The 11,004-nt window shown below is 42.7% G+C and overlaps 1 protein-coding gene across 2 annotated transcripts; it reads left to right on the top strand.

Annotated features, from left to right (window-relative positions):
* The first annotated feature begins 3,481 nt into the window (after positions 1-3,481).
* pcdh18a (protocadherin 18a) lies at positions 3,482-10,640 on the top strand. 2 transcript variants are annotated; one of them, XM_082164637.1, is made up of 4 exons: positions 3,482-6,427; positions 6,708-6,763; positions 7,614-7,783; positions 9,262-10,640. In XM_082164637.1, exons 1-4 carry the CDS (start codon positions 3,938-3,940, stop codon positions 9,915-9,917), a joined length of 3,372 nt encoding a protein of 1,123 aa, XP_082020763.1. In that variant the 5' UTR covers positions 3,482-3,937; the 3' UTR covers positions 9,918-10,640. The 2 variants fall into 2 exon arrangements, with proteins under 2 accessions (XP_082020763.1, XP_082020762.1); XM_082164636.1 differs by having other exon boundaries at positions 6,675-6,763.
* The last annotated feature ends 364 nt before the right edge of the window (positions 10,641-11,004 follow it).

The following is an 11,004-nucleotide window of genomic DNA, read 5'->3' as shown; positions in this document are numbered from 1 at the left end:
CTCACTGGCAACATTAGCAACACAGCGTAGCTGAGGGTGGCCCTCGAGTGCAGCTGTCATATCATTTCCACAAATTAGCCTGTACATACACTAACTTGTGGTTTTATAGCAGGGCTGGGTTACCATAGTGGGCTACTGTTAAAGAACAGCAATAAATTTGTCGCCCTCACCGCGACACGAAGCTCAATATAGTGCTCTTAAGAACGAACACTACATGCATCACGCGAGCAAACAGGCTCCTGAGTCTTGTTATCCCGCTCAACGACTCATAAAGCAGTAAAAGTACCGTTCCAACCAGGGGGAGAGGACTAGGTTTGCTCTTTGGCCCGGTATGAATAACAATGCGCATTGTCAGAGACCTTTGTAACCAGGGGTCTATTGAGAAAGCGAGACGCTGCCCGCCTTGAAAGAGAGAGCGCTAATCGAATGAGGGATAATGAGACAGACGAGGCGACAGATGCTCGCGTGCCTTTACAACGGCAGCGCGCGCTCGTTCACGCGCATTCCAGCAACACTAAAAGCAAAGTTCGCGCGCGACTTTGGAAGCCAACCTCATTTGGTCTGCGTTCCACCTGCTGGGGCCATTGTTGGACTGGGAAAGGACAGAATATCAATGACAAGAGTTGAATCCGTGGTTTGGTTTTATGGCACATAGAGGGATGCGCCTCTGTCAGGGAGATTGAGACGCAGTGGTCCCGTATGGTGTAGTAAAGTTGTACTGCCACCAAAAATGCAGATGTTTCTTGCTCCATGACTTGTTCATTATTCCATTTGAGCCTAATCATTCATAGGCATTCTTTGAATGCTAAAAAAAAAACCAGCATTAGAAATTATTGTACAGCCCGGTTTCACAGACAGGGCTCAGATTAAGCCAGGATTAGGCCATAGTTTAGATAGGATATGAGTAGGCTAACTTTTATAAACGTGCCTTAGAAAAAAGAAAAAAAAAAAAACATTACTGGTGTGCATCTTGAGACAAAACAATGGCACTGACATATTTTAAGATAGTTGCTTTCAGTTAAAACAGCTCAAACATGCATTTTAGTCTGGGACTGTTTAAGGCTTAAAACCGGGGTTATGTGTCGAGTTGCACCTGCCTCGCGAGTTGGCTTTCAACTTAAATGTATTTGTTTTACTATCACATTGTTCGCGAGTTTAAATAGGTTATGTCAGATGAGGGATTTTTTTCTTCTTCTTTTTTAAGCCAAACCGTGTCTAAGTGCATTAGGCTGTGCATCTGTTTTTACTTATCGCACTTCTTTTAGACTGTGTGATTTTTCATGCAACACTGCGGGCATTCCAGAACCCCCGAAATTCAGCAAAGACTTTGACGTCTTTGTTCAGGCAATGTGATTAGAGCAGAGGTAATTGCATTAAATCTTCGGAGCCAAAGAGAGCGCTCGGCCGTATCCAACCTGGTTAAAATCGCCCTGCTAAAATTGGTCTGGCGAAATGCAGACGATTCGCAAACATGGTGTCTTATGAAAAGAATAAACTAAACAAAAGAAAGTGGCGGGGTCAAACGTGCGCCTTCTGGTAACGCGGATATATCCCTGGTAATCACTTTCCCAAACAGTCCCCAGAATACCCCAGTGTCTCAATATGGGCCCTCTTGGTTTGTTAAAGCACATGGAACTCCAGGCTTGGGAAAAGAGGAGCAGCATTTGTGTCAAATCTGTCGCCAAAGGGCTTTTTATTAATCCAAGCCCAACTTCTGTGCGTTTGATATGGTTGGCTACATTTCCACGGGTTAAAATATCACCATGGGAATTTGAGTGAGAGTCAGGAAATAGGCCATTTAATGTATTTTATTCATCCGTTTGCCCGTGAGCGTGATAGAGCAATTGAATTGTCCCCGTTTTTACACTTTCAAACTGAACTAATTTTCCTCTATAGTTTAGACTCGGAGAAAGCTTTCTTTCAAAGAGTAACCATGACCCAAGCACAAATGCAAGTGACTCGGTCCAGACGACCCGGTCCAGACTGTGCACATTCTTCTTAAGCACTTGCATGGATGTTATGTTAATACACTTAGCTGGAATCACACCAAAAGACATGTAAAACCGTATTATTCACGTGCGTATAGCTGTTTGTGCGCGTGAGTGAGTTTTTTTGTACTCATTCATCAGAACAAGTGATTCGACACACAGCTTAAACTCAAATATATATGGCAGATGACGATTCAGTATCGCGTGAGAATACTTGAACCCCAAACAGGGAAAGCGTTAATAAAAATAAAAAATTACTAGCAATTTCTGTGTGAAAATTGTTTGTACACCAGTGTACCCGGTGTTTTAAAGCTAGTTTAAAAGTCTGATCATGTTGATGGATGTTAAAGAACTGGGATCTGAATCACAAGGGTGTCTTGTTTATATACATAACATCTATAGCATCCACACAAGCTTTTTGTGTAGCCTATATGTTAAATTAGAACTTTTGTGGCTGATCATATATGGGGAGGATTGTAACACTTTCCAGCATACTTCTACTGGACTGGCATTGGACATGATCATGAGACACAAACACTCTCATGGTTTTAGATCTGTTTTATAGTTCTATATTTGCTTCCAGGTTTTGTTTGTTTTGTGTTGTCTTTCTATTTTTTAATGGATTGAATAATTATTAATATCAATATCAAGTTCAAATTTTATTTTTATTTTTTCACCGAATGATGGAGAACCAACAGAAATGTACATGGCGTAAAATGTGGAATAGGACCCCATGAGCACAACAGCCCTTTATATGTCAGAGCAACAGACTGCCCTCTGTGAATAATAATTAATGTTGATGTTTTCATCTGGTGTTACAATCCTATTAGTGGTTCTTATAAGATTGTCACACTGGCAGAATCCTCTGAAGAGCATTTAGGAAACTTATATATTGGCTACCATTAGTGTTTTTGGAGTTCTTGGAGGAATTTATGCATTCCACCTTGCAAGTTCCTCTCTTTTTATAGATGCATATATAGGTTTCTTCAGGGGGATGATCTCAGGAACCCTAAATGGTATCTTTTCATTTTTACAACAGCACTTTTCTTATATTATGTTAATTTATGCAGTTTGGGAATAAGTAAGCTTTCTAAACTATTTTATTTATGGCAGAAAAATATGGGATTGTTATATTTATATTAAGTGCTTAAAAACAATGAGTTACAGATGTTTAAACAAAGTGGGTCTCAACAAACACATTTAGATTCATAAATGAGGTCATATCATAAATGCATCTTTTCTGTAGCATATACAAATTCACCAAACAAACAGTTTACGATGCTTAATATAAGATAGAGATAAATAATAAGTGAATAAATTGTATTGGCATTTATCCTGAGGGAAAGTTCAGCTCGAGTTATTCTTAAATTCTGCTCTCTCATCCTTTGTTGAAGCGCGTTCAGGAGAGAGAGAGAGAGGGGGGGGGGGGAGAGAGAGAGACCCTAAAGGGCGGAGTTATCCACTTCCTTTCTCCCCTTCATTTAATTGGGATCTATAGTGGCTCTGTGTTGAATGGTCAGTCGCAGAGAGAAGGGGCAGCCCTTGATTTAGGAGAAGCGTTTTGTCTGAAGCCGTGGCTCTAAAGGAGGCTTTGCTATTTTGGGTTAGTCAGTCAAAGAGTGTCTTCAGACAGCGGGAGACAGATACGCGCGCGCACAGGCTCTCCAGACGGAGGTTGCGCTTCCAGTCTCTTGATACGCGCAACAGATTTCTCCTTAGTGACAGAGGGATATGCGCTTTTGGTTTTAATGTCATTGCTTTGTTTATACTCCAGCACTCTGTTTATTTGTCAAGACTTATTTTTGACGTCGGAACCCTTTGAGAAGGCGTTTTCTTTCGCATCTGGAGATGTTTTTTAGACCGTAACAACACGTGAAGGATTGAGCCAGCACAACAAAGGAAGCGACAATCATTCTGAGAGTTTATTTCTGTGCCTGTCGGAAACCATCATGGATACCAGCAAGGGCACAGTGTTCTGTGTCACTTTACTCAAACTTGCTGTGCTCGTAACATTGGCACAACACGTCTCGGCTAAAACTCTGAAATACCAAGTTTACGAAGAGCAGAAGGTGGGTACAGTAATCGCCAGACTTCGAGAAGATGTCGCTGATGTTTTGTCCAAACTTCCGAGCTCGATTCCGTTACGCTTTAGAGCCATGCAGCGCGGCAGCGCGTCTCTTCTCTCCGTGCGCGACCAGGATGGAGAGATCAGCATCAGGACCAAAATAGACCGCGAGAAACTGTGTGAAAAGAATCTTAACTGCACTATCGAATTTGACGTCCTCACCCTCCCCACGGAGCACCTACAGCTGTTCCACATCGAAGTGGAGATTTTGGACATTAACGATAATGCGCCACAGTTCGCGCGCCCCGTCATTCCCATAGAGATCTCCGAAACCGCCGTCGTGGGGACGCGCATTCCCCTTGACAGCGCCACCGATCCAGACGTCGGGGAGAACTCTCTGAACACATACTCTCTGACCCCATCTGACTTCTTTAAGATTGATATTCTAACTAGAACCGATGGCGCCAAGTACGCGGAGCTCGTTGTGCTTAAAGAGCTGGATAGAGAGGTGCGAGCGAGTTATGAACTCCAGCTCACTGCCTCAGACAGGGGCGTTCCCCCCAAATTTGGAACAACGCTCCTGAAAATCAGCATAGCTGACTCGAACGACAACAATCCGGTATTTGAGAAGCCATCTTATGTGATCAATTTGCTTGAAAATTCCCTTTTAGGCAGTTTGCTTATTGATCTGAATGCCACTGACCCAGATGAAGGGACCAATGGGAAAATCGTATATTCTTTTAGCAGTCATGTGTCACCTAAAATTTTAGAGACCTTTAAAATTAATTCAGATAATGGTCATTTGACACTGATGAGGAAAGTTGACTTTGAAAGCACAAATTCGTTTGACATAGATGTTCAAGCTCAAGACATGGGCCCCAACTCAATGCCAGCACACTGTAAAGTCATAATCAAAGTGGTGGACGTGAATGACAACAAACCTGACATTAGTATTAATTTAATGTCCACTGGAAACGAGGAGATAGCTTATATATCAGAGACAGCTCCTGTAGATTCATTTGTTGCTCTGGTGAGGGTAGATGACCTGGACTCTGGGTTGAATGGAGAGGTGGAGTGCCGTCTCCATGGCCAGGGTCATTTCAGGCTGCAGAAGACATATGAGAAGAACTACATGATTGTTACAAATGTCACTCTGGACAGAGAGAAGAGGTCAGAGTTCAGCTTGACCGTTATAGGCGAAGATAAAGGCTCTCCAAGTTTATCTACCATCAAACGCTTCACTGTGCAGGTCCAGGATGAGAACGACAATGCGCCGAGGTTTGAGAAGAGCAGGTATGAGATTTCCAAGGCAGAAAATAACTCACCAGGAGCTTATCTGTCATCTGTGAAGGCCTCAGATCCAGACCTGGGGCCGAATGGACAAGTGAGCTACTCTATACTTGAAAGTATGATCCATGGGAGCTCCATCTCCACTTACGTCACCATTGACCCCTCTAACGGAGACATTTATGCTCTGCGTACTTTTGATCGTGAAGACGTAAGTCAGATCTCGTTCTTAGTCCAGGCCCGGGATTCTGGAAGTCCTCCGCTGCGTAGTAACGTGACCGTTGTGATGACCGTCTTGGATGAGAATGACAACAGACCGGTCATCATGATGCCTCAGCTGTGGAACCACACGGCTGATGTTCCAGTATCCAAATACGCAGAGGTCGGGGACATTGTAACTGTCGTCCGTGCAATAGACCGTGATGCTGGCACCAACGGTGACCTTTCATGTTCTGTAGTAGGAGGCAACGAGGCAGGTGTATTTGCCATGGATGCTAAAACATGCGAAATTCGGACCAATGTCAGCATGCAGGACATTCCACAGGATCACGTGGAGCTGACCATCCTAGTGCAGGACCATGGTGCCCAACCCCTAAGTGCCAGAGCCCTACTGAGGCTTTCACTTTATGAAAACATTGAGAACCACATGAACCCCCATCTAACAGGTGGAGGAACTGGAGATGGCCCTCTAGACGTGTCAATGATCATCATCATCTCCCTTGGGGCAATATGTGCTGTTCTACTTCTCATCATGGTGGCCTTTGCCCTTCGCTGCTCACGTGAAAAGAAGGACACTCGCTCATACAACTGCAGGGTGGCTGAGTCTACTTACCAACAGCACCCTAAAAAACCATCACGGCAGATCCATAAGGGTGACATCACCCTGATGCCAACTGTCAACGGGACCCTCCCGATCCGGGCGCACCATCGCTCGCCAACCTCCTCGCCTGGACCAGAACGGGCCCACATGGGCAGCCGGCAGAGCCAACACAGCCGCCATTCGCTAAACAGCTTGGTCACTATTTCCTCCAATCATATCCCTGAGAACTTCGCCCTGGAACTTACACATGCCACGCCCCCTGTGGAGGTAAAAGCAAGTCTTTGAATGCCAATTGAAACAGTGTAATTTACACTTGAGTAAGAGCTTGTGAAATCTCTGTCCATCTGTTTATACTCATCTTTTCATTCACCAATGTAAACATAACATTCACGTCACTGTGTGTTGTTCTCGCACTAACACTTTTCATTTTGTTCATCCGTGTGTGTGCGTGTGTGAACGAGTGTCGTGTTCCATCAGTATTTATTTTTATTTATGTCATCTGTTTTTGCTATAGCAAGTCTCACAGCTCCTCTCAATACTCCATCAGGGTCAGTATCAGCCGCGGCCCAGCTTCAGAGGGAACAAATACTCTCGCAGCTACAGGTAAACTTACAAACAAACAAACAAATACTACGCTCCAAGCTCCAACTCCTTATATGGACATGATGTGCTCTAAATAGTATGGTAGAGTAGATGGGTAGTGATACTCAACCTGTTGTGTGCTGCTGGTTCGATCGGATTGGATGATAGGTATTCTAAAATGTTTGTGGTAGAATAGGACAGAACTTCCCTGTTGCCGTGGTCACCCACGTTCGCAGATCCTGATTGGACTGCTCCTCACATGAGGTCATAGCTTGCTTTCTGTGCCTTTTTTTCTTTCCTCTCATCTGCGTTTTGTTCTTGGATCATGTCATTTTATCCCATGCATATTGTTAAAACCATTGTTCCATACAATGATGCATTTCAATGTCACGTTGATGATTTAAAAACACTAGCTTTAGGTAGTTTTACTTTTTTTGTCATGCATGCCTCTGCTGATGTGAATCAAAATATTTAAAGGACATTTTTTGGGTGTGAGATAAATGCATGGTGCTAAAGAGACATCACTGAATAGATCTGTTTAAATGATGGTTAAATAAAGATTATAGTCTGAACAAAGATAAAATGATGGGTGGGGCATGTGCTTGTCTGCTTTGCATATGCATGTTCATAGACTGTATGCAATGCATAGAGATGATTTGAATTGAGTATTTTCGCTGACTTCATATAATTAAACATGTAATGCCATTCCGAATGTGTTACATGTTTGATTTCTCTTACAAATCACCTTTAAATCGGGTGATTGAGTTTAGTGATTGATTTAATTAAAATTTTGCAAATAGTATATCTTTTATACAGTATACTCCAGAGCATCATGATCAACCTGTAACTGTTTGTGTGAATGTGTGTGCAGGTACGCCCTCCAGGACATGGATAAGTTCAGTCTTAAAGATAGTGGGCGTGGCGACAGTGATGCGGGCGACAGCGACTGCGAGATGGGCCGTGATTCGCCCATCGACCGGTTGCTAGGCGACGGCTTCGGAGACCTCTTCCACAGCGATGGACACCATCGTCTCCACCCAGGTGAGAAATTAAGTCTGATTGGTCTCTCATGTGGCTTCTCACCTTTTATCACCCTGAATTATGACATTCATCAGCTTGATTATATCAAGCACATTGCATTTATGATGCAGTCTAACACCCAGTCTTCCGTGACTTACTTTTATTACGTTGTAAACAGGTGCAGGAATAAATTAAATGACCTGCGCTGTGCTTTTACACTCAATATGCAGGAGAAAATTAAGGAAAAAGCCTATGAATTACGTGGTTCTTGTTTGAAATCATGTTATTTTTGTAACCACTACCTTTTGCAGTGTCAATCTGGTTTATCTGTAGCTTAAGACAGTGTATGTGCATGGGTGTGTGTGTGTGTGGAGGCGTGGACTGGAGTGTTATTTCCCTGTATTCATTCTCTCCTCTGAGTGACAGCCCTATGCTTTCAAAATCTGAACTGAGGAAAATTCACCGTAATTGCTTTCACAATGCAGTTAAACCCCCCTTCCGCACATACACACACTCTCTTTTCTCCCCAGAGGGCCGCTATTTCAGCCCTGCTCTTCCTCTTTTATAGAGAGAAAGAAGCAACCTGTGTGCATCGATTAGAGTTCCACCCTTTCCTCACCAAAGTAGTTTATTGTAATTTTCGCTCAGTTGCTTTTTTCTCCATCCCAATTCCAGTTTGTCCTCTTCGTTTTTCTCCCTTGCTGCTTTGTCTCTAATATTCAAATTCAGTCATATCTGATTTGTGCGAGGGAGCACTGCCAAAGTAATGAATAATAATCCAGCTTAACAAAGGATGTCAGCCTCTACAAGAGAAACTGGAATGGAAGAATGACAAACTCTCAATCTCCTCTGCTTCTCAAGCTCCCTCCCCAACCCACCCGCCCACCTCCGAAATCCATTCTCTAACTTCCTAACCTTATCATTCCTCTTCGTTTTCCCATTCTCTCTCATCCCTTTGTTTTCCTCACTTTCCTTCCTGCCATTTTTCACATGCCCAGAGGAAATTTCATTGCTCAGAGGTTGCTTTGTCATAGCTCAGGAGATTATTATTATTTTTTTCATTCAAGTACAATATCAACTTTGTCTCAGATGTTTCTTCTAAAATGTCTAGTAATTAAAATAGATGCAAATTAGACAGTGGTATTAAAAATACAGTTTAAAAATGACTGGTTTCACAGACAGGGCTTAGACTAAACCAGGATTAGGTCTTAGTTCAATTAGAACATTTAAGTAGCTTCTATAAATGATCCTTTGGAAAAAAAAGAAAAAAAAAATGTTTTTACTGTTGTGCATCTTGAGACAAAAAAATGGCACTGACATATTTTAAGAAATGTCTGTGCAAGTTGCTTTCAGTTAAAACAGCTCAAACATGCATTTTAGTCTGGGACTAGGCTTAAGCCTGGTCTGTGAAACTGGGGGATAATGTTAAAACTCCAAGTTCGATTGATTTTGCCTCTAAAAACCCACTGAGAAATGTCTCTCTGTCTTTCTCTCATCAGTCATGAGATTGTGTACGGAGGAATGCCGTGTGTTGGGTCACTCTGACCAGTGCTGGATGCCATCTCAGGCGTCCTCGGATTACCGTGTGAACATGTACATCCCCGGAGAAGAGAGCAGGCCTCAGGTCCTCGAAGACGACCAGCAGTCAGTCGACTCAGCTAAGAAGAGCTTTTCTACCTTCGGAAAGGACAACGATGAGGAATGCGGCAGCTCTCTGCTGTCAGAAATGAACAACGTCTTCCAACGTCTCCTGCCAACTTCTTACGCTGAAGTCAGAGAGCTCGAAGAATGCACCGGCCCGCCCCCTTCCTCCATTGGCATGGAGATTAGAAAGGGCTTCCTGCCTGGTAAAGCATCATCTACCAGTTCCTCTTACCCACAGGGTGTTGCGGTGTGGGCGGCCAATACTCACTTTCAGAATCCCGGTGGTGCCGTGACTAGCGGACATGGCTCAACCAATCATGCGGCATCACAGGCACATTTAAAATGGCTGCCGGCGATGGAGGAGATTCCAGAGAACTACGAAGAGGACGACTTGGAGAGCGTGCTCAGCCAGCGGCAGGGAAAACGCAACGACACGAGACATGAAGTTGTCGACGCTAGTGAACTGGTTGCCGAAATCAACAAATTGCTTCAGGACGTACGCCAGAGCTAAGCAACAATCTGTTAAAGAACATTTCCCTATCTCATTCTTTTTCGTTCGCTCTATTTTCGTAGAGTGAACTAATCATTTAAAGGAGGAGAAAGGGAGAGAGTTCAGCGCTGTAGCCTTGATTGAGTCGCATGTGGAAGCTTTTCGGTTAATATTGTTTACTTGGTATGACATTTTGGTCTTTTTGTACAAAAGTGAACACAATGTGACTGTAAATGCCTTTTATGTTTTTGTTTTTTTACTCCATATTTATATATGTGTATATATGTGTTTGTACAGAAAGCAATTCAAATGTCTATTTTTATACAGTATTTCACTGCATGTACCTACAATTAAACCAAGATTTGTTTGTATATTTGCAAATGTATGCGTGTGTGTGTGTGTGTGTGTGTGTGTGTGTGTGTGTGTGTGTGTGTGTGTGTGTGTGTGTGTGTGTGTGTGTGTGTGTGTGTGTGCGTGTGCGTGTGTGTGTGTGCGTGTAAGAATGTTTTAATTGATACAGATATCACATTGTATACAAACTATTGTTGGTGGTCTGATTGTCTGTTATCATTATTGTGAACACCAAAATACTTGGACTAGAATGGTTCTCTTTCCATGGTTTATCCATGAGTGACTGTGAAATGTTTCTTGGGACCTTATAAGGATTTTTCTCTTTGTCAGCAGACTTTACTGTTACGATTTTACAATAATGTTGCATTAAACAATTTGGAAATATCTCTTTAACGCTGTCTGTTTTTCCTTCATTATTTATCCTGTAGTAAATCAATTGGTCTTAGATGCAATTTATGTTTACCCTTTGGCAAATCTGAATTCGTAAGCTTTCATTATGAAAGCATCTTTTACTGTTAGCCTTGGAACTTGTTGGAAATGAACCACACAGAATCGATCAACTCCCTACAGAATCTAACCAGTGATTCATATAACAAACATGCATCTCTTTTCATGGACCTCTGTCACAGCTGCTTTTACTAAGAGCTCCCCCTTTTGAGCAGAGCGGGTATTGCAGTCACAAAAAAGAAAAGAAAAATGTCCAACAGGAATGCTAATCAAATCCTGTTTGACCATAAAAATCTGATTAAGTACTTAA

This window comes from Leuciscus leuciscus (genome assembly GCF_965113295.1).
Source record: "Leuciscus leuciscus genome assembly, chromosome: 3".
Lineage (NCBI taxonomy): Eukaryota > Metazoa > Chordata > Actinopteri > Cypriniformes > Leuciscidae > Leuciscus > Leuciscus leuciscus.
Note: the sequence above shows the minus strand (reverse complement) of the source record. Positions and strands in the feature narration are given on the sequence as shown.

Bases quoted from the DNA above. Each gene is read 5' to 3' on its own strand.
- pcdh18a (XM_082164636.1), top strand. From the start codon at position 3,938: ATGGATACCAGCAAGGGCACAGTGTTCTGTGTCACTTTACTCAAACTT. The intron at 6,428-6,674 runs GTAAAAGCAAGT...TTTTTGCTATAG, and splicing joins ATGCCACGCCCCCTGTGGAG to CAAGTCTCACAGCTCCTCTC. The intron at 7,784-9,261 runs GTGAGAAATTAA...TTCTCTCATCAG, and splicing joins ACACCATCGTCTCCACCCAG to TCATGAGATTGTGTACGGAG.